This window comes from Euleptes europaea, chromosome 5, assembly GCF_029931775.1.
Source record: "Euleptes europaea isolate rEulEur1 chromosome 5, rEulEur1.hap1, whole genome shotgun sequence".
NCBI lineage: Eukaryota > Metazoa > Chordata > Lepidosauria > Squamata > Sphaerodactylidae > Euleptes > Euleptes europaea.
The window spans coordinates 80,203,104-80,227,012 of record NC_079316.1 but is presented as its reverse complement, the minus strand read 5'-3'; the positions used below and the strand labels follow the sequence as shown (position 1 = coordinate 80,227,012).

Genomic DNA, 23,909 nt, shown 5'->3' with positions numbered 1-23,909 from the left:
TCTGGCCACCATAAGAACCAGCGTGGTGTAGGGATTAAGAGCAGTGGACTCTAATCTGGAGAACTGGGTTTGATTCTCCACTCCTCCACATGAAGCCTGCTGGTTGACCTTGTGCCAGTCACAGTTCTCCAATCTCTAATGTTAGCCCATGGTTTCATGTTGATTCCTTACATTTTGGGTACCTTATTCTGGTTTCATAGGGTTAAGGTTTTTCTTCCCCTTGTTTTGTTGCTATAAAAACCTACTCTTCTTCTAAAGCGATTCTAAAATGCTTAGAAGCATGCTGTGTGGCACTCTTGTCCCCCACATGCCTTTTCTAGTGCCAGAACAGCCACGCGAGAGCACTTCAGCCTGCCTTGCTCACTTTAAAATAGTGACAGCGTCCTTGTGGTGGCCATGAGGGCACCATCACACCGTCACATCTAGAATGGCTCTCAGCAACAAAGGTTTCTTGAATCATTACTGTGTTGATGAAGTTTCAAGTATAGGACCTCCACCACCATTTTTCTAGAATATTTGAAATGTGCAATGAAGTGTGCATAACAGGCTCCCACTGCTAACTGCAGGTTGGGAAATTCCTGGAGATCTGTGTGTGGAGCCTTGGGAGGGCGGGATTGGGGAGGGACCTCAGTGGGGTATAACGCCATAGAGGTTATCCTCCAAAGCATCCTCTTCTTTCAGGTGAATGGATCTGTGTGGAGATCAGTTGTAATTATGAGAGATCTCTAGGCCTAGGGTTGCCAACCTCCAGGTACTAGCTGGAGATCTCCTGCTATTACAACTGATCTCCAGCCGATAGAGATCAGTTCACCTGGAGAAAATGGCCACTTTGGCAATTGGACTCTATGGCATTGAAGCCCCTCCCCTCCACAAACCCCACCCTCCTCAGGCTCCGCCTCAAAAACCTCCCGCTGGTGGTGAAGAGGGACCTGGCAACCCTATCTAGGCCCCACCTGGAGGTTGGCAGCCCTAACTGGGATTAATGTCTAAATTTAGAAAGTTCTTTCAGGTGAGGCAAATAGAGAAAAGTTATATCATTTTGTTTGTGAAAATGTCAGTCCTTCTGTAGACTTCCTTTTAGTTAAGAATTCCAACCATTTTCACAGTTTTGTGATCCCTGTCTTTCTTCTCCACTGAACAAAGTTTGAAGCCTTCCTCCACTGGAGGAAAAGCCACTTAAGCCTCCTTATGCTGCTTGGATCCTCCTCATTGTGTTCCATTTATTTTGCAAAACAAATACATCAGTGGAAATTACTTTTTGCTGTTATGCTGTGAGGAAATTTACATTTTCAAGTAAGACTGAAGAGGGAGTGGGTTTTTCACATCTGAGAAGACTTTTATCTTGATTAATATTAAAATAGTGAGAATCTTGACATACATGAAATATAACATTAATGACCTAGTGAATGTACAGTATTATATTCTGTGGAATGTAATATTATCACTGTGGTTTTATTGTAATGTAAATTTCCATTTTTATGCGGAGTAGTTTTTTCACCGTAAGAATTCCTGCTCATTTGAATAGCCTTCTCCTCAGTCCAGGGGAAATTAGATATCTGCTGTGTTTTGTACTTTAGTAGTTCTTCAAATAGGCTTAATGATCTTGCTGAGGCCACTGAGCTTACTAGGCATAATAAATAGATTCAGATTTAAATTAGTAAAAAATAAGATAATCAGATAGGTTTTGCCTTAACGTTTGGGTTGAACTCTTGTTTTGTAGATAATTTTATAGGTTTAATATTAAGTAATCCAGACACTTAGAATGTACTCAGTAACATTTTTATTATAGGTCAATAATTAGTCACGTTTTTATCCAAGGAAAGTCCCCCTCCCCAAATAATGGATAAACCTTTGCCTTCTTCACCATTTGAAGGAAATGACCTTCTAGCAAAGAGATGTTGAGTTTCCTGGCCAAAGGTTCTCTGTACATCTGACAGTGTTTAGTCATCTATGATGGCCGGAGATCTGATTTGCAAATGGTGGCTTTGACCACATCAAGGAATATGTCAGCATCTCAACGTTGGCAAGTCAAACTGATCCAAGCAACTGTGACCAATGTTTGCTTTCAGCACTACCATTATGGGCTATGTGTCTAAGTTTCTATAAGTTGGAGCAGAAGCAACCACCTCATCAGTAAAAAAACTGGGCAAACATGTTGTAGTGAGCCCTAGCATTTCCTTTTCCTGGAGGTAGGATTTAGATTGCAAAGACTGGAAACCACTCTGAAGAGCTCCACTGGATGACTTTGCTAGCATTTCATTACATCAAAGACCTAGAAATAGGCTGTATGATGGGCACTTTGGATCTCATTCAGCTATAGTCTTTTATTGTCACTGCTCCAACTGTTTCCCCTTTCCTATCATCCAGCTCTGTAGTACACCAGCACGCTAATACCGCATATACTCGCGTTTAAGCCGAGTTTTTCAGCCCAAAAAAGGGCTGAAAAAGCTGGCCTCGGCTTATATGCGGGTCAATACGGTAGAGGAGGGAGGGAGGAGGCAACTTACCGCCGCCGCCACTGCCATCGCTGCTGGGCCCATGCGGCTTCCCCCAGCCAGGAGCGCCCTGTGAGGGCCTCCTGCGGCCTCTGGAAGGCCGCGTGGCCGCCGCCGGGCGCACCCGGCTCCCCCCGCCCTGGAAGGGCCTGAGGAAGCCTCCTGTGGCCGCTGCCGCCGGGTGCGCCTGGCTCATCCCGCCCTGGAAGGGCCGGGGGAAGCCTCCTGAGGCCGCTGGAAGGCCGCGCGGCCGTTGCCGGGTGCGCCCGGCTCCTCCCGCCCTGGAAGGGCCGGGGGAAGCCTCCTGCGGCCGCTGCCGGGTGCGCCCGGCTCCTCCCGCCCTGGAAGGGCCTGAGGAAGCCTCCTGCGGGGGGCCCGCCGCCGCCACCGCCTTCGCCGGGCCTGAAGGTAAGCCTGCGGGGGGGGGAGGGGTTATAAGCCAACCCTCGGCTTATACGCGGGTGCCTAGTTTTTCCCCATTTTTGGGGAGAAATTAGGCACCTCGGCTTATACGCGGGTCGGCTTATACATGGGTATATACGGTAACCTTCAAGATGTCTGGCCAGATCTGTTTTTGAAACTGTGACAATGACTAGTAACTCCGCTGCTAAACACCACTTCCACAATCAAAAGTTACCATCTAATATTACCATTTTCATTTTAGTTACTTCACTGAATGAGGTTAATATAGAAAGTAGTGTGAGCATCTTCCCATTTTAGGACTTAGTTTTATAGAAAATATATATGTCTCTACTCATATAATTTGACGTTTTTGCTTTTCTGGGAAGGTAGCTGTCAAGAACAACTTAAAAATAGGATGACATGGGCAGGTGACAAAATGTCACGCAGGCAGCACCCGGCACAGTTACTGACTGAACGCATACACGCAGACACAAAACCTCACCAGATGTCACATACTCAATTCTATTTTTGTGTCTAGTTAAATAGCACAATTCCAACTTTGGCAGAGGAAAGTAGGAAAAAGATTAAATGTGCATCAGAGCTGTAGCTTGTAGCAAGCTTGGTTGTTCACTCATATAGAACTGTAAAACAATTTAACTGGATAGATAACCTCTTGTTGCAGTAATTGTGCTGTTAATTATTTTGGTAGGCCATTGTGTGCCATATGTGATTTTTTTCTGTGACTATTACTAAAGTTGATAGCATTCACACAAAGGTATCTCATTCAGCCAGTGGGCACCCTTCCCACTGGGAATGAAAGATTTGTCCCTGTGGCCTATGTGGTGATATAGGAGCTGCTGGGGCAGTCTAAACATTTGCTCCTGGGAGGGAAGTCTGCTAGGTGAAGGAGTACAGCGCAGCTTTCTTATGCTTTCTTAGACCTGGGGACTGAACTCCTCACTTCTAGCCTGCTAAATCTGAATGGTGATTATCATGGCCAGAGGAGTTTCTGTCCCTGGGAGACTTGAGGATTTGGCCTCCCAGCTGAAGAAGTTAGCCATCCTGATATAAAACTTTCATTAGTGTGATATGATTTGCCTTAAGAGATAAGAATGAAAAGATATTTCAGCATAATGTGAAATAAATAGCTGCCTCAGAGCCAGTTCCATACCAGTATAGCATTACTATATGTCTTGTCAGGCTGAGTTTTGAACTAGAGTGATTAAAATTAATGTTTATCTTAAATTTTGGAGATTTGTAATTAATTAATCCAAAAATTACCATTTGCTTTCTGATCTCTGTGGGATGTAATCTTTTTGCCACTATGTTACATGAGCTGTAGTGATATGAAGAGGGCATAATAGTTGGCAGAAGCCAGGGAGGAGAAGAGGTTTCTCAGCACTAGCCTCTTAATACGGTTGCCAACCTCCAGGTACTAGCTGGAGATCTGCTATTACAACTGATCTCCAGCCAATAGAGATCAGTTCACCTGGAGAAAATGGCCGCTTTGGCAATTGGACTCTATGGGATTGAAGCCCCTCCCCAAACCCCCCTCCTCAGGCTCCACCCAAAAAAACCTCCTGCCAATGGCGAAGAGGGACCTGGCAACCCTACCTCTTAAGAGGTTCCACTCTGCATAACTTAAACAGGCTTCTTTTTCAGTAGCTTAACTGGGAGGAACGGGCGGTGGGGGGGACTTCAGGAACTTAAAATAATAAACAGTGTTGCCAATATTATAATGTATTATATTTTTCTCCTATAGAATTAGTATCAGAAGATTACAGATGGGTGTAGACAGGAAAGTGAAAACTCAGTGTGAGAATTAACTTGGAAGGGATACCCCTGCCCCCTATTCTCACTGCAGAGCTAGAGAAGAAGGCTACACTGTTCTTTCCTTCAGGGATCTTGGTTTTACTTTAGGAATCTGTTACCTGTAGCAATTGGAGAATTATCTGTCATCTGTATTGATCTAAACTCTATTTTGAAAAGAATGATGAAGTTGGCAGAGCCTTTGCAACATTGTTTCATCCTTTTCTTTTTTATTAAAAGTATATTTCATTATATACATAAAGTTCAATCAAAATTACATATCATTACAGATACAAGTAATAATAATAACAAAGAACGAAGAAGAAAATAGAGAAGGAAATAAAAATCTAGCTACGCATATTAAAATAAGCTAATACATTACTCGCCTTCCTCTCCGCGTTCTAGATTATTAAAAGTTTTTTTCCATTCTGAAGATTGTTGGGATCCAGACAGCGTTCAGATCTTCCAAATCGTTATCATTTTTATAATACGTCAGCTTAATTAATATATAAGTTTGTTTAACCTTATCTATCCAATTATTTAGCTCTGGGATTTTAATTCCTTTCCAATATCTTGCAAAGTTAATTCTAGCTGTTGTTATATGAAGGAATATGTCTCGAAGATCTTTTTGTATATCTGGTATATAGTTTAATAAGATTGTTTCAGGATTTGCCAGAATATTTATTTCAAGACTGTTAGATATAATTTGGATCACTCTTTCCCCATATGCCTTAGCTCTTCTACAACCCCACCACGTATGTAGGAAATCAGCTTCGGCAAGGTTGCAGTATGTTCCATCCTTTTCTATTTTGTGGTGACTTATTTTATCTTGAACATTCTTTAATATGCTAAGTATTTTTATCTAGAAAAAGTAACACTTTAACATAGTGTAAATTTCCCCCATTAGTTTCATTGTTACTAGTAATCATTTTCACTTAATTAAAAAATCTGATATTAAAGAGCAGCCTAATATACTTAAAACACAACAGTAAAATGTTCTCTCTCTTTCCTTCTTTTTCTTTTTAGGTCGTATGGGTATAAATTTTCACCATCCGGGAACAGATAACATTATGGCTCTTAACAGTAAGTTCACATTTATCTTTCAATAATATCCCATCTATCTTTCAATAAGTGCTAATACAGAAAACATGTCTTTCTGCATATAATCAGTCTCTAAAGTTGTTATCCTATTACCATAAATTAAAAACTTCTCTTCCATGTGTACTTTGTTATAGCAATAAAATAGCTTAGGTACATTAGTTCAGATGTGCAAATTATATTCTGTATATTGGAGAAAACATTTACTTTCTAAATAATGTAAATTCATTGTATGTTGGTTGTCCCCATTAGGCAACCACATTCTTTGGTTGTTTCAATTATTTTATGACATTTAACAATGAATGTGTATAGTAAAATCATGGCAGTTAACAGAATTTTGAAGTTTGACCGCAGTCTTACTTTTCCAAGGGAAATGTGGTTTCAGTTTTTAGTATACTTTACAGAACTTATAAGAATGATACCATTTTAGGTTAGGGATCTGTTGTTATTAGGGTTGCCAGGACCCTTTTCGCCACTGGCGGGAGGTTTTTGGGGTGGAGCCTGAGGAGAGGAGGGGCTTCAATGCCATAGAGTCCAATTGCCAATGCGGCCATTTTCTCCAGGTGAACTGATCTCTATTGGCTGGAGATCAGTTGTAATAGCAAGAGATCTCCAGCTAGTACCTGGAGGTTAGAACCCTAGTTATTATGGGTCCTCACAAACCCTTCTTTGAATGGTAGGAAGCTTATGGCAACCTTTGATAGGGGCCGTTTGCTTGGAAGTAGGATGGCTCTGAGGACTTATGGGATCATGGAATATATGTTGTTACATATGTATGCACAGCAGGAGTGGCAGGATGGTTGAAATATATAGAAGCAACAGTGTGTTGCCCCCCGCCCCAAAAATCAGTTCAGTTCCCTTCCCCTCTTAATTTATTTTGATTCTTAAAACTCATTGTGTTTTGTGCATCAATTAGATGTTTTGTGCAGTAATTAGGTGTTTCCCATCCTGAAGTAAAATACAGATTAATGTTTTTGTCTGCAACCTATTGCTGATGTATTCTAATTTTCTACATTAAATGGATAAGATAAAATGAAAAAATAAGTAGAAATGTACCATGGACTTCAGAGAGATGTAGGTTTCGTATCTGTGTGCTAATTAATAGTCCTGCATGTGTTCTCCCCATTGACTTTAATGGATGGGTAGCTCCATGAATGTGTTTCTCTGTGAATATGGAGTTCCATATGCATAATGAAACTTGGCACCAGAAGGATTAAATGGGTTCAGATGACTTATCAGGATTTTATTTAGAGTGCAGACATTACAAGTTAATGACATTATATTTTGGTACAGTTGGTTGGAAGTATTGTCTGTGTAGTACATGCTTAAGGCTAAACATAATTCTTAAACTAGTTGCTAAAGATTTCATAAAGTTGTTGTTCTTCCAATTTTAATAGAATATACATAATATATATATATATATATAATAGAATATACATAATGTATTGTAAAGTGGAAAATCACACTATTCATTAAACCCACTACAGCATTTTATTGGCAAGTGAGTGAATGAAGAAATTATTTTTAAGGCCCAGGGTCTGGTGTGTTTTGACATTAATATGGACTATATACATATGAATGTACTGATGCTGTGTTAGCAAAATAGAAGCATTTTCTAGATTAGTATGTTGTGCTGGGAAAGTGTGGTTTTCGTTCAGTGATCAGTGAGAGATCAAAACAACCCCCCCATATAATTGGTTTGTGTTTTTTGTGTTATGTGAGTGAAACAGGCACATGTTGTCCATCCCTTTGCCATTTTGAAATCTTATTTTTTAGCAGAGCACTCCCTACTACAGCAGGAGCTGAACTGTAACCTCTTCCATAAACTGTATCTTTCCCCATAGCATTTTTTACACTATTTCCTGAGATTTTTTAAAATCTTAAACAGGAAAGTCCTAGCCTGCAGTTCCTCCTCTCCAACACCAACAATGGGCCTGGATCCAGACCACCATTTCCTACCACAGAGCATGGCTTTTCCTCCCCACATCCATAGCAACCTGAAATGCCCCCCAAATCCTTTTCCTTTGCCCACTGACCTTCAGAGACAAGAGTTTGGGGAGCATTTTGGGTTGCTGCGGGAAGGCATAGGTGGAAAAATCACTCAGATTGGGGTGGAAATCCTTGTACCCATGGAAACACTAATATGGACCTGAGCCATGTGTAGGGTTACCAACCTCAAAGTGGTGGCTGGAGATCTCCCGCTATTACAACTGATCTCCAGCCGATAGAGATCAGTTCACCTGGAGAAAATGGCCGCTTTGGCAATTGGACTCTATGGCATTGAAGTTCTCCCCTTCTCCAAACCCTGCCCTCTTCAGGCTCCACCCCTGAAATCTCCAGATATTTCCCAACCCGGAGCTGACAACCCTAGCCATGTGTTGCTAGATTTTTTTAATTATTGAAAGTGACCCCACCCCACCCCACAGTTACATGGTGGTGCTGGGTCTTGTGTAGCAAGCTACCACATCCAATCTAGATTGTGAGGTCAAAATTCTGTTCTGGAAAACCATGCACAAGCTAACACAACTTTAATACCGCCTTCTTTACTCAGAGCTAATGGGGTAAAGAGGTATCCACTAGAAAAGCCCTTAGGAGTTTCTTTAGATGACCATGCTGAAACTTCACGAACCGGAATGGGAGGAAAGTGCTTTGAATTTAAAAATCATTGTCACCACTACTGAGTATAGGGTTGCCAGCTCTTGAAATTAAAATGCAAATAAAAATCTAGGTGTGACCTTGGAGCTGCAATAACTTGTTATGAACAGGTCTGGTGGCAAACACCAGCTGTTTTGGGTGGGTCCAGTGGGCAGAACCCAGTAAAGAAGCTCTCTATTCACCTAAGGTGTATCTTAAAAAAAAACAAGGGCACTCCCTGTGTGAGTGAGGGAAGAACCTGACTTGGCCCTTGCTTTTCCGGTGACTGGCTCGAAACAAAAGGGCAGCCAGCGGTCATGGGGTTGTTTTTCCCCCTCAAAAAAAATCCAAGAGAATAGCTACCATCCAGTTGCCCTGTCTTAATACACAGATTGCTTTTATGAGCATCAAAACTGACCTCGGGAAGAGGGTCTGGTTTGAACAGTTTGAGAAAGTGTCGCAAATGGCTGCTAATTCGTTTGCTTCGTAAGTGTAAACTTCTGTCTGTAATAGGAACATACATGTGAAGTACACTGTAGCCAATAAATTGTGTAAGAAGCAAAATTTGGTAGCTAACAGAGCATGCACACCAATCAAATTGTTGATTACTTTGTACAAATTATATAAAATGTAAATAATTTCTCAGGAACCAAAGCAAGAAGCCAATTAGTTGGCTGTTAAACACTGTGCTACTCTTAAATCTACATAATTCTCTCATTAGCTTAGTTGGATCTGCCAGAGCAGCTATTTTTTAATTTTCATTTAGGAGATCCAAGAAATAGCCTTGGTGGCTTTCTTGAACTGTCTGGGCACCTTTTGCCATGGAAGATAGATTTAGCTGCTGAATATTTGTATGCCTTCTTTTCAGAGCTAGAGCAGGAGACAAACTCTTAAATGGGCCATGAACATAGTTAAAGAAAACACCAGTGGTAGGGTTGCCAACCTCCAGGTACTAGCTGGAGATCTCCCGCTATTACAACTGATCTCCAGCCGATAGAGATCAGTTCCCCTGGAGAAAATGGCTGCTTTGGCAATTGGACTCTATGGCATTGAAGTCCCTCCCCTCCCCAAATCCCACCCTCCTCAGACTCTGCCCCAAAAACCTCCCACCGGTGGCGAAGAGGGACCTGACAACTAGGGTTGCCAACTGCCAGGTAGTAACAGGAGATCTCCCGCTATTACAACTGATCTCCAGCCGATAGAGATCAGTTCCCCTGGAGAAAATGGCTGCTTTGGCAATTGGACTCTATGGCATTGAAGTCCCTCCCCTCCCCAAACCCCGCCCTCTTCAGGCTCCGCCCCCAAATTCTCCCACCGGTTGAGAAGAGGAACCTGGCAACCCTACTGACAACCCTAACCAGTGGTTCTAGTGGAAGACGACAGAAGTATTAATGTTTGCTGTATTTCAGCAAACTTTAGTCCCTTCCATAGTGGTTTAGTTATTTAGATATTGCTGAATACAGCCAGTAATTTCTTTTTCTAAATGATAGTTGGAGGGAGGCTGAACTGATAACGAACTGAAAATGGCTAAAATGTTCAATATGCTTCTTTTGGCATCAATATTTCAGATTCTCGCAGTATCTTGAGGGAAATTGCATTATAATTGTAATTAAAAATTATATAAATTAATTTGGCAAGGAAACAAAAAAAAACTTAACACGAATACCATGCTGTTGTCGAAGCATGTGTTAATGGCTCAGGACAAACCATAACTGGGATAATTACAATAACATAAATGCAGCATGTTCCTTTAGTCAATTTAGCCTTTAATTTACTGTCAGCCATAATATAATGTCATGGATAAAGACCAAATAAATAAAATTCATTCCCCATTGCCCCAAATGTCCTTCTCACCCGAGTTCTTATTGGAAAATGAATTTTTGCTGATACCCATCTAGGTACTGAGCGAAGTAGTGTGCCTCTTTATAGCAATAGCTGTGAGCTTATTGCATCCCAAATTTTTTAAATACATTATAGATTCAGGAAGTACCATCTGTTTCTTATATTCAGTGGTATTAAATAGCTGCCTCTCCAGTTAAATCACCCCAGTATCAGTTCTCACCACCTTGTAATTTCCTTATGTTCCTTAAACGTGCAGCATTTCAAATGCATAATTTTAAACATGAGGGAATTTGACAAGTGCCTTGTTAGTGTCAAAATATGGCTGCAAATCAACCAGTTTCCTAGTTTAAGTTCTTTAACTCACCACATTTAGCCCTTAACTCATTGGAAACCAGAGTATGTTAACATACCATAGCACCTTATAAAATTATTTTTAAAGTAAAAAGTTGCTATGTGAAAATCATATTTTTGTCTTTTTAATGAAACTAAGAATAAATGTTATCTCCATCATTTAAAATCCTGATAAATGTATCCATGTATTACTTTCATTAGAAGGAATTCTTCTGTTCAGAGATTATAGTAAATATAGAAAGCATTCTGTTTTTCAGAACTAAAGAACATAAAAGCACTGTTCCTGTCATATTTCTGTACAATCTTTAATCTCTTTAATAATTGGAAATAGAAGACAAAGTGATATTTTCTCCTTAAATCTTAATAGATTATTTAGTCACAGCGCCATGTGATATACTCTGTGGACATGAGGCTTTTCGTCTCCCCTCATCTGAACAATTTCAGCTTAAAGTGCTGAGGCAGCTTACAAGAAAGATATCAAAACCAACAAAAAAATCTTCAATAATAATAATTGGGTAATCCATAAAACCAGTAAAATCCAGCAAAAACTCAGCTAAAAAGTGTTAGAAGCCATTCACCCAATGTGTAATAGTCATTTTAAAAGCAGAAAAATTAAAGCAGAAGATAAAGCAAAGCCAGAAATATTAACTAAAAGCCACAGAGAAAAGAAATATTTGACCTGCAGTCTAAAACTGCTCAAACTACTAATAGCATCTCGGTGGTGACACAATTCCACAAATTAGTGCCATCATAGAGAAAGGTCTTTCCACTGCACTTGTAACAGAGAACAACATGGTCAAAAGGTTTTAACAGATGAACAGTCTTTTATGGGAACAGGTGGTCTTTTAAATTAAGGTCTTTAAAAGTTAAAATCAGCACCATGAATTATGCCCAGAAACAAATTGGCAGCCAATGAAGCCATTTTAGCACTGGCATACTGGTAGTGAATACTGCAGGACCTAACAGAATCAGACTCCTTCTGTGTCTCCTCTGATGAAGGTTGTTGGTCAAGATTGGTTAGCTCAAGGCATTCCATGAGGTAAGGGAGACTGCCATTCAAAGAAAAAAAATGGCCACCCTCTCAGGATGAGTGAAAGTATCAGGAGCATACACATGAGATTCTTTAGAACCCAGTCGTTGTCCTTTATGAAAAATTACCCAAATATTCAAAAGTTCTTGTACATAAATAATTATAAGGATTAGGGAAAGAGGAAGAGCTCTACATGGCATGTTGTTTACATTGGTTGCCTGCCAATTTGGAATTAACTCTTCCGCAGAAGGCATGTTGGGAGACAATGAAACGAATTAATTTGCATCCAAAATATGTGATAAACAGATGTTGAGTTTTTCATATCTACAGTAACTCAAAGTTAGACTTTGAGGAGAAAAAAAGTTTTCAAGATAGCTAACACATTACACAAAGCACTGGATTGAGTTCCTTAGGAGGCATTCTTTAGTTAATTAGTTAAGAACAGATATTAGAATTAGACTCAAAACAAGTGATGTAGTTCACAATTAAATGCCTTGACAATAAACTGTTGTTCCTTTCCTGCTCTTATTGTAATAAATCTGCAGATATTTAAATCTGTGAATCAGGGCCATTGCAACAACTATTATTTGGTCGGCTGCATTAGGATTTCAATGTTTGTAAAGATTCGTTTCAGTATTCCTCACTGAAGTTGTTTAGATATGGTTATGAGTAAACAAAGAACTTTTTCAATACGCAATGGCGAGAATTTTGTTTGCAAAGAGCTGGAAAGCCAAGAATACTCCACAATTAACATAATGGACTACAAAATTGTATGAGTTTGTTACCATGTTGAGATTAACACATCTTCTTCATAAAAAGCCTATTGATGATTACAGGCAGAGATGGCAACTGCTTTTTGATAGATACGCTGTATAAAACTTGTTTGTGAATTGAGGGGAAACGACAGATTTAAATGTGATGAAAAGATATTTTAATTAGATTGGACTATTGTATAATGACGGTGAGACATAAGGCAATCACTCCTAGACAGAGGCGTATGAGACAATTTTGTATTAAATGTGAGATTTGGGCTAAGATTGAATAGGATATGAAAGACGTTTCTACAGATTGGATCCATTACAGTATTGTTATCATATAGATTTATTAAATAGATTTAGATTTTCTAAATAATGTTATAAAACAATCCTAGACTACCGGTTTTTTAGTTTTTTTTTGAGTAATGAGTTTCTCAGCTGAACTTAGATAAGGGATACTACTGGGGGATGGGACTAGGTTTCTTATGGGCACGGAACCAACAACCAAAATGTAAAATTTACCCTTTTTGTATTCTTTTCCCCTTTCTTTTTTTGTACCCCTATGTGTGTGTGTGTATATATATAAAATAAAAAGATATGATTATGAGAAAACCAGCTTTGATAGGGAATATTTTGTAGTTTTAAATCAATTATTCGACTTGAAATATACATTTGAAACACTTGAGTTCTCTAGGTATCTGAACCTACAGACTATGATGCATTTGCAGGGTTGAAAAAGTTGCCGTTGGTTATTATGCTTTGGTTCATTTTTACTAAATAAAAGCATGGCTATTGTGATGACTAAATGGGCACTTCATAATTTAGGGTTCATAGTAAACCTACTTAAGCTACTGGTTTCAGTGGACAAAGTGTGTGTAGCTCTGTGCTTGACTGTGGCCTAATGAGCCATAAATAAACAGCATTATGTCGTGTATAAAGATCACATGCCAAACATATTCCTTTTGCAATAAAAGTACTGTAAAATTTATGTGTGCTTCAAACAGTGCTGGATTGTATAGCTTCCTTTCTGATGGCACTGGGGACATAGTTTGAAATGCTAGCCGATTAACGTTTATTATTTGTTTATTTGTTTGTTTATTCAGATTTATAACCTGCCCTCATCCCCAGCGAGCCAGGCTCAGGGTGGATAACAATTAAAAAAAAAAAAAAGATTACATCCAGACTACATCTAAAACATCCTTAAAACCATAATAATTAAAACCATTAAAAACCGTACTCAGATGGCCATAACTACCCTAGGTGCCACAGCGACAAATATTAGCTGATCAGCCCCCAGATTTCAAAAAGGGGGCGGGATGGGAGGCCAGTAAAGATGATCAGATGTTAACTTCCAAAGCTTAGATTTGCAGCCCGCTTTTTCTTGGGAGCATAAAACTTTATAGAGAAAACATAATAAAAATAGCAAAATAAAATAGAAGACGTTCAGTAACATTTATTTGTTGAAACATGATAACCGATCACAACGATTCTCCCAGGCAAACTGTGAACATTTCCTCTTAATTGAGGCTGACGAAGCTTTACTAGGTGAAAGCGCTATAACTACCCGGGAAAGCGTTTTCTCCTCTCTGTGCCGCCTTGCCTGTTTCCCGGCAGCGGCAGGACTGCGGTTTCCACCTTTGGAAGTTAACATCTGATTACCTATCCATTTGTTGGACTTGCTTCACGTCTTCCTTTGGAGACAGCCATTGGGCTTTTGTATTGGTTGTATTTGCTGTTGAATCTTCTGAACAGCTGTTGTATATTGTTGTACATATGTATGTTACACTAGCTTGCTTGAGTTTTGCATCTTTAGAATTGTGTACCTAACTTTGAATATAGTCTTTTGATACTTTGAGCCTGCCCTGTTTTGTTTCTACATTCTTGTATTAACAGTGGTTTTGAGTCTTTCTTGTTGAGTTCCTGGAGGTTAGCAAGCCTATTCACTATCAATAAACTTGTTACTGAACGAGGGTTCAAATACTTAGTTTTTTTGTATTTAGCTATTGTGCCAGGACTGTTTGAATTGTCTGAACTATAAAACTGTAAATATACCAGTGACTGTTGTGCCAATATCCACTATATTTTTCTGTATTTACATGCAGCCAGGAGCTATGGGCGGAGACGAGGTAAAATGATTTTTAAATATCTATCATATATGATTATGGGAGCAGCAAATGGAGTCTGTATGCAGCTTGATTATTTCTGTGACTTCAACAGGAGTGATTTCCCCTGTTATTACTACTGTGGCACTAACTCTGATCTTTAATAGCTTGATTACCATATCAACATAGTAGAAATGGGCGTAGCTTGTTTGTTTATCTTACAGAAACAAAGTACAGGTTGAGTATCTCCTATCTGGACATCCGTTATCCAGACTGACCCGAAAACCAGACTTTTGAGCTGGCATGCAGGCATTACAGGCCCTCAGCAGCACACCAATTTGCTTTCTAATGGTTCAATGTACACAAAATGATTTAAAATATTGTTTAAATTTACATGCAGGCTATGTTTATAAAGTGTATATAAAACATAAATGCATTTCTTGTTTAGACTTGGGTCACATCCCCAAGGTATTTCATTATGTATATGCAAATATTTCAAAATACAGAAAGATCCAAAATATGGACCTCTTCTGGTTCCAAGCAGTCCAGATAAGGGATACTCAGCCTGTACTATCCAAGAGGGGAAAAAATTACTTTTAAAAAAGCTAATATTCCTTGAAATCGCATAGCATTATGACAAGGAAGCAGGTGATCTCACTGTCTCCTGTTTAAATGATTACATGAGTATTCATGTCAACAAATGTGTCATATCATGTATCTTTAAAAAGAGAGAGGCTATTTTTTTTTAAATTGAATACTTCCCAAATAGTCCCAGCCATGCCAGGGGAATTGTTAATCTTCATTTTACCTATCCAACATTTGCTTGTAAGGGTCACACCAATATATATGTCAGGTTGTGGATTTACAGCTGTAAATGTTATGAACTGCTTCCATTTTGATCAGTCTACAGTGGGACAAGAAATAATGTATATGCATATCATGGGCCATCTTCAAGCTTCTGAAAAACTGTCATTTGTATTCTACATTAATGTCACTGATTTCTTAAGGCATTTATGCAGTATAGATTTCATATTTCTGTGGTAGATTTATCACAGAGAACTCAAATGATAGTGATTTGCTACTTTAAAATATGGTTATGCCCAAACATAAGTGATTATCTTCAATCGGTAGAATTCAACATTCAGTCAACTCCTGTATGTTTTACAATGATGTAGTGTTTTTCATTTCAGTGTTATATTAATAGTTCTAGGTTAATACTATGTTGAGGTTTCAAAAACAAAGAACAACCTTAACCATTTTTAAATTGCTTCTTTTTAAATTGACAGGAAGATGCAGAATTCTACATTCTTTTTGAGAGAAGGGCCATGACCAAAATAATGGTTAGAAGTTAGTCTTGTGGATGCTGCTTTGGCATTGCTGTAAACTGGCTGGAGACTGCTTTGTAATGTCCTTTTTGTGAAATGGTGACCAGTGCTGTATGTTTGAAACCAACTTTAGTGGCTTCATATCCTGGATTAAGCAAGAATGTTTGCTGTGTTCAACAAGGGGTATTCATGGCTATTAGTTAGAATGGATACTGGTCATGCTGCATACCTATTCTCTCTAGTATCAGAGGAGCATGCCTATTATTTTGGGTGCGGTGGAACACATGTAGGATGGTGCTGCTGCAGTCATCTTGTTTGTGGCTTCCTAAAGGCACCTGGTTGGCCACTGTGTGAACAGACTGCTGGACTTGATGGGCCTTGGTCTGATCCAGCAGGGCCTTTCTTACGTTCTTATGTTCTTAAGTGATATAAGTGCAGTTAGGTCCACAAGCTTTGCCACGCTCCAGAAAGGAGGGGTTGGGGAGTGAGTGTACAATCCTGCAGCCCACGTCCATATTAGCTAATTAGAACTATGTGTGGTTTGGTCCCCAGAGAGGCCTAGATGTTCCATTAATGTTATGAATATGAATTTTACATGGTACTAGAGTAGGAGTATTTGAAGAAGCAAAAGCAGTGGCTACACCTCCAAATCCCTTACAAGCATACTTTGGCATCCAACTCCTGTGCCCTCAACCAGTCTTCATACACACCCATAATTTATACAAGAAGAGTTGGTTTTTATACCCGATTTTTCACTACCTTTAAGGAGCCTCAAAGCGGCTTACGATCACCTTCCCGTCCCATCCCCACAACAGACACCTTATGAGGTAGGTGGGGCTGAAAGAACTGTGACTAGCCCTAGGTCACTCAGCAAGCTTCATGTGGAGTAGTGGGGAATCAGATCCAATTCACCAGATTAGAGACTGCTGCTGTTAACCACTATGCCATGCTGGCTCTCTTAAGAACCACTGCATAATAAGGTCAAGCTCTGTGACTGTAATCTTACAGTTGTTCCTTAAGTATAATTGAGGGGCCAGTGATAGGTCATAAGATCATGTAAACACTTCCCCTCTCTGGCTCCAGTTCCTCCATGTCAGCCTTAATCATAATGAATACTAGCCTAAATTCTCTGAAACTAAAAAATCTGGATTCTTTTCCTGTTTATCTGGAGTTTTCTGGATGAGACATCTGCCCTTGACACTTTTCAATCTGTCTTTAATCCTGGCTATGACATAGAGATGGCCTTGGTTGTTCTGCAGGATGATTTTTGCCTTCAAATAATAATAATAATAATAATTTATTGGACTTTTTGGCCACTGTCCTGGCAAGCCGGGCTTAGAGAGCTTACATTATTATTATACGGTTAAAAACCAATACAATATAGCATCAATTAAAATCAACAGTGCCGTTCATTTCTAATATCCCAGCAGTAAATAACATGGTGGGGGAGAGGAAGAGAAGGGAAATACACTGTGGCACTGCTTTCTTTTTTGGGTGTAACAGCTAATTTTGATATGGTGGATCAATGCAATTCTTTTGAAACAGATGGAATATTGCATTGGTACTGGAGGCATGGCACTTAAATAGTTTGTCTTTTCTATGCAGCCAAATGCAGAAAGTGGTTGTTTCTGTTGCAGAATCTATGGCATGGGACCTGTTGTATGGGGCACCACAGCTTCTTTCGTTGCCAGTGTTGTTGAACTTCTACATAAAGGGCCATATCATTTCTACATTGAGAGTCAGTGCAGTGGTTAGGAGGTTGAAATGGGATCTGCAAGATCCAGGTTGAATCTTCACTCTGTCATGGTAGCTTGCTGGGTGACCTTAGGCCAGTCATATACTGTCGGCCTTATGTACCTCACAGAGTTGTTGTGAGGATAAAATGCAGAATAGAATGTTGTAAGCTGCTTTTGGGTCCCTGGTGGGGAGTAAAGTGGGGTACAAATGAAGGAAAATAAGACAGACCACTGACTGGATGGTACCCAGCTATACATCACATTAAACAAGTCTCCAGAAGCAGCTGTCTCTGAGTTAGGACAGCGTCTTGAAGTTGTGATTAAATGACTGAATCCCACTGAAGTTTAATCCTGACAAGACAAAGGTGATGCTGGTTGGAAAGGCTGAGATTCTGAAGGAAGTTACTGACGCAGAAGCCAGCGGATTGGCAGTCTGTCCAGGATAACACCATCAGAAAGTCCTCTGCTACTTAGAAAAGTGTAGTTTATTTCGCAGTGCAAAGATATAATACAAATACTTCTTACACACTCTCCGCTCATAGCATCCCACACAGAGCTTCAGTTTCACTCCATTATATACACCTAGTGGACGCAGCCACCAATCACAGCAGATGCTTAGTCATTCTGACTTGCTAATGCATTGCATCAGCCACCTGGCCATAACTGGATCAGGCCAGCTCCCTCTAGCTCTCCAGTGACTTTCCTTGGCTGATTGCATCATTACTAGATCCATCTGATCTAACCTGTACCTGTCAAACTAATCTGACAGCCTTGTAATATTGACACTCCTTCTCAAGGATATTAGATTAGTTTGGTTAGTTTCACAAACCTGTTACAATCCACGATTTTTGTAAATAGATCTGCCTTATTACCAGCACTGGCACACTTTACAATATACACCAAGCTTTTGTTCACAGCTTCAACCACATTGACATATCTTATTCTTATATGTTTACTCCTGCCTTTAAAGTTTTGCTCGTTCGCAAGTTGTAGCGCTGACTGACTGTCAGTATATATCTTTACTGGTAATTGTGCAGACACATTGAGTTCTTTCATGAGATAGACAAACCATTCCACCTGGTTTATACATTCACTCACAGCACTATACTCTGCTTCGCACGAACTCATGGCTACAAATGACTGTTTCACAGATTTCCAATGTATGGGCGCTTCACCAAGATACAACACATACCCAGTCGTTGATTTGGCGCTCCCCTGATCTGCCCATGAAGAGTCTGCATAGGCAGTCAGTTCTCCATTACATGCATTCAGGCATAGCTGCTTATTCACAGATCCCTTCAGGTATCTGAGTACACGCTTAGCTGCCTTCCAGTCACTTTGCTTTGGTGACATATTTTTCCTGCTCAGGCAATGCACCGCCTGATATATGTCTGGGCGAGTCCAACAAGCAAGATATAACAAACTTCCTATCAGAGACTGATACAAAGATTTGTCACACTCTTCTTGTTCCTGTGACTCTTCACACAAATAACCTGTGACCATCGGGGTTTCAGCTGCATTAGCATCAACCATGCTAAACCTTTCCAGCAACTGTTTTATTTTTTCTGTCTGAGACAAGTAAAATACACCTTTATTGTCTGTTTTTACCCCTAGATAATTTCTTATCTCTCCCAAACATTTCAGTTTAAAACGTTCTCCAACTGTTTCTGAAATTGTTCTTGGTCACTCTCGTTATTTGTTATTACACACAAATCATCCACGTAAATTAACCCGTATGACTCCTTCTGACCTGTGCACCTTGAAAATAAACAAAGATCAGCAAAACTTTGTTTGAAGCCTAATTTCTGTACAGCATCAATTAAGCACTTGTGCCACTCTCTGGCCGATTGATGTAAGCCATACAAAGCCTTGTTCAACTTTAGTACCTTGGCTTCCTCCTTCAATTCAAAACCTGGAATTTGAGTCATGTAAAGTTCCTCTACCGAAGGTGTGTTAAGGTAAGCTGTCTGAATGTCATAGTGGAAAACTTTCAGACCTTTCAACCCTGCAACTGCCAGGGCTGTTTTAATGGTTTCACAACGAACCGTGGGCGAAAAAGTTTCATCAAAATTAACAAATTTCCTTTGAGCAAACCCTTTACAAACTTCCTTTGAGCAAACCCTTTACAAACTAGTCTGGCTTTTCTTTGTACAGTACCATCAGCCAACTGCTTGAGTTTGTAAACCCACCTGCAACCTATCACAGGTTTTCCCTTTGGTAAATTCATTGGTGTAATTACATTATGCTCCTTCAAAGCATTCATTTCCACACCCATTGCTTGCAGCCATAAATCCCTCTCCCTATCACCAAGAGAAAGTACCTGCTTGTAACTTTCAGGTTCAATTACAGACACGTGGTTAATTAAGTCACAATCTTCAAAGCCATACCTTGGTGGAGGTACTCCTTTATTATTCCTGTTTGAACATCTGACTACCGTGTCACTAGACTCTCCTCCTTCTGGAGTTTCAATCTTTACTGTTTCCCTGTTTGAAACATCTCCAGGAAAAACACTTTCATCTGCTTCTGGCTGTTCATTAGCCGGCAATAAAACCTCTTCAGGAACCTTATCTGTGCCGTGTAACCTTGGCCAATTAAAAGATTCTCCGAAGTTTGCAGACCTGCTAAATGACACCTGATTCTGATCATTAGCAAAGTGATAAGATTTTGCTGCATTCTGATATCCCAGAAAAATCAGCGGTTTGGATTTCTTGCCACCTGCTCTGTGGTTTTTTAAAGGTATAGTCACCCAAGCCTTTGTACCAAGCACTCTTAAATGCTTTAAAGAGGGATTTCTCTTGTACAATGCCTTGTAGGGAATATTGTTAATGCTGGAGGTCCAAAGCCTATTGATCAAATAACAAGCCACCTTGATGCCTTCCCCCCAAAACCTGGGTTTTAGATTAGCATCCTCTATCAAAGCTTGCAACATTGACTTTAGATAACCAATCCTCCTCTCAGCCACTCCATTCTCCTGAGAAACGCAGGGATTAGCCAATCTGTGCTCAATTCCCTTGCTCTTTAACCACTGGGTAAATGCATTAGAGACAAACTCACCACCTCTGTCAGATTGCAAAGATGATACCTTGAGGTCTAGCTGCCTTTCCACCCTATTAATCCAATACCTGATGGTTTGGCATGCCTCACTTTTCTGCTTCAGCAGATACACCCAGCCAAAACAAGAAAAATCATCAACAATGCATAAAGCATACCGGTTCTTAGACACGCTCTCAGGAAATGGACCATAGAGATCTAAATGTGCGATTTGCAACGGTCTGGTTGCCACCCTTTGGCTCACCTTAGCCACTGGACTACTTCTGCTTTTAACAGATTTGCAGACAGTGCAATCTAGGAAAGAACTGCACTCATTTAGCATAATGTCATCCTTCCCTAACACACTCAGGGTCTTCTTTAGGATAGAATAGGAGGCGTGGCCAAAACGCCTATGTAGAAGGTGTATGCACTCATTATGTGGATTTTTATTTAAAGACTCCACTAACATAGAAGTTTCTCCTGTCCTTCTATGTACCACATAAACATCCTTTTGCAAGTGCCCTTCTAACATTACAACCCCTTCCTGGCTTATCTGGCAGGTGTTTCCTTCAAACTGCACTTTAAAACCAGCTTTAGCCAGCACAGAAACACTCAGCAAGTTATTCTGCAACTCAGGCACACAAAGTACATCTTGAAACGTGTAGTTTAAACCTGGGAGAAACAACTCCCCCTCAGAGTGTACCTTTAAGTGTTTCCCATCTGCTAGACTTACATTAGACTTAGCAGATTGCTTTTGGTTGACCAACATAGAAGCCTGTTTAACAAAACATTTACTTGCCCCACTGTCCAAGAGCCAAATGTCCTCTTTGCTTCCAGCTTCTGCCAGCACAACAGCAGTGTAAGTTCCATTCACTGACTGTCTCTTTGGTTGCTTTTTCCTGACCAACTGCGGACAGTTTCTTTTCAGGTGTTGCGTGGACCCACAGTCGAAACACTTCCTGATAAACATCACACATTCCTCCTCATGCTTGTAGCTCCTACTCCTCCGGTTTCCCTCACGCGCTTGCGTCTGAGCCATCTGTGCAGGGTAGAACGCTGCCCCTCTTTCTGGGTTGACTCCCTTCTGGGCTGATGATCTCGGCATTGACTGTAAATGACCTCTCTGCCTGGGTTGATTTACACCGAGCTGCATGGCACTTGACTCCCGCGGTGACTCTGACACTCCTCTGGCATCGGGATGGGGCAACAGCTGGGCTGAAGTCATCTCCTTACGTCCTTCCTCCTGTCGTTCCTCGTCCTCCAGAATCCGTCCCGTCACGTACTCATAGGTTAATTGCCCTGCTGCCAAACTCTCCAGCGAGGTTACTAAGACATCAAAGCTCGCATCCAGAGAACTTAACAAGTATACCCGGTCTTCTGCAACATTCTTCCCTCTTAACTCCAGCTGTCTAAACAACTCTGCCAGAGTTTTCAAGTGGGCTGCGGCCTGTGCAGTGATTTATTGCACTTATAAAGCCGTCTCATTAGTGCCAGCACAGTGCTTGCCGAGTCCCGGAGATACACTGTTCGTAAAGAATCCCACGCCGTCTTGGCATGCTCCTTGCCCGCAACTTATATAAGCTGGTCATCTCCCACCGACAAGGTGATATTGGCAAGGGCTTTAATGTCCTTGGCAATTTCGGATGCTGTGGTAGGCTGCCTCTCCACAGCGTCCCACAAATCCTCCCTCTTCAGATACTGCTCCAGCCTCACAGACCAAACATGGTAATTCCCAGAGGTGAGCTTATCTACAGGGATACTTGATTGAGCCATAACTCACACAGCCTTCCTTTTCCTCAGTAGCTTCTGAAAATCTTGGACTCTGCTTAGCTACCACCACACGTAACCTGCGCAGTATAGCAGAAACACTCCTTTAGCGTGGAGCTGGGCCCAGAGCCCTGACGCGGAAGCCAGCGGATTGGCAGTCTGTCCAGGATAACACCATCAGAAAGTCCTCCGCTACTTAGAAAAGTGTAGTTTATTTCGCAGTGCAAAGATATAATACAAATACTTCTTACACACTCTCCGCTCATAGCATCCCACACAGAGCTTCAGTTTCACTCCATTATATACACCTAGTGGATGCAGCCACCAATCACAGCAGATGCTTAGTCATTCTGACTTGCTAATGCATTGCATCAGCCACCTGGCCATAACTGGATCAGGCCAGCTCCCTCTAGCTCTCCAGTGACTTTCTAGGCTGATTGCATCATTACTAGATCCATCTGATCTAACCTGCACCTGTCAAACTAATCTGACAGCCTTGTAATATTGACAGTTACATTATCTTCTTTAGTGTCACTTCATCATTAACAGAATGAGCTTGGGAATCTTGTTGGAGCCAGCCCATTTTCTGGAAAAGCAGGTACATTAGGTGACAGTTTCCTTTTTTCATCTTCATTTGGCATGGAAATTGTCCACTTTCTAAGGCTCAGTTGACTTGGCCATACAAATCCATGTTACAGGCATATAGAGCAGGGGTGTCAAACCCATTTGTTATGAGAGCCGGATATGACGTAAATGTCATTTGGTGGTGGCCGAGCCATGCCTCGCCAGCCCAGATTGAAAGTGGAAGGGGTGGCTACCTCAGCTGGCTCGTGGGCCAAATGAGAGCTCTCAAGGGGTCGGATCCTACCCACGGGCCTTATGTTTGATACCCCTGATATATAGGTTTGACTGCTAATGCACTCTCCATGGGGCTGCCTTTGAAAACAACATGGAAGCCTTTGGTGCCAAATGTGGTAGTTGCAAACTGTTGGTGGGCATTAAGTATTTGTGCGTATTATGTCAAGCTTACAATCATTACACCTGGTGCCAATTTGTTTCCAGTTTTGATTTAATGTGTTGGTGTTAACCTTTAATGTCCTTCTGGTCTGGTGCCCTTCTGTCTCCACCCATATAAGTCTATGCAGCAGCTGCAGTTATCAGCCCAAGGTTGCCTTTAATGTAGCGGAGTAAGAACTGCTTTTGCTCTAGCTCGATCATTCTTGGGGGTCAGTCCTGTTCTATGGAATGGCCTACTCAAAGAAGCGAGGAAAAGCCCTACTTTGCAAATGTTTCAGAAATTTTGTAAAGCAGAGTTGCTCTGATGTGCTTTTAATAACCTTTGACAGGAGGCCAGATAGTTTGAATAATAATAGGCGAAATAGGCGAGGCTGCTTTTTGTATCTGGCAATCTATTTTTGTACTAGTTTTAAACGTAATATGGTTTTCATTATGTAAGCCACTTTGGGTCATGGAGATTGGGAGAAAAATGGAATATTAATATTCTAAATAAACACAGCGTCAGTATTAAAATAA

General features: G+C 40.7%; 1 protein-coding gene across 6 annotated transcripts in view; it reads left to right on the top strand.

Moving 5' to 3' along the window:
- CPEB3 (cytoplasmic polyadenylation element binding protein 3) overlaps positions 1-23,909 on the top strand; it is a 91,754-nt gene that overhangs the window by 29,957 nt on the left and 37,888 nt on the right. For 4 of the 6 annotated variants that reach the window (XM_056850096.1, XM_056850093.1, XM_056850092.1 and 1 more), the window contains 2 exons: positions 5,733-5,789; positions 14,519-14,542. In XM_056850096.1, coding sequence (XP_056706074.1) covers positions 5,733-5,789; positions 14,519-14,542 — 81 coding nt within the window. The remainder of the gene's footprint in view (positions 1-5,732; positions 5,790-14,518; positions 14,543-23,909) is intronic. The other 2 variants (XM_056850098.1, XM_056850095.1) reach the window with 1 other exon arrangement.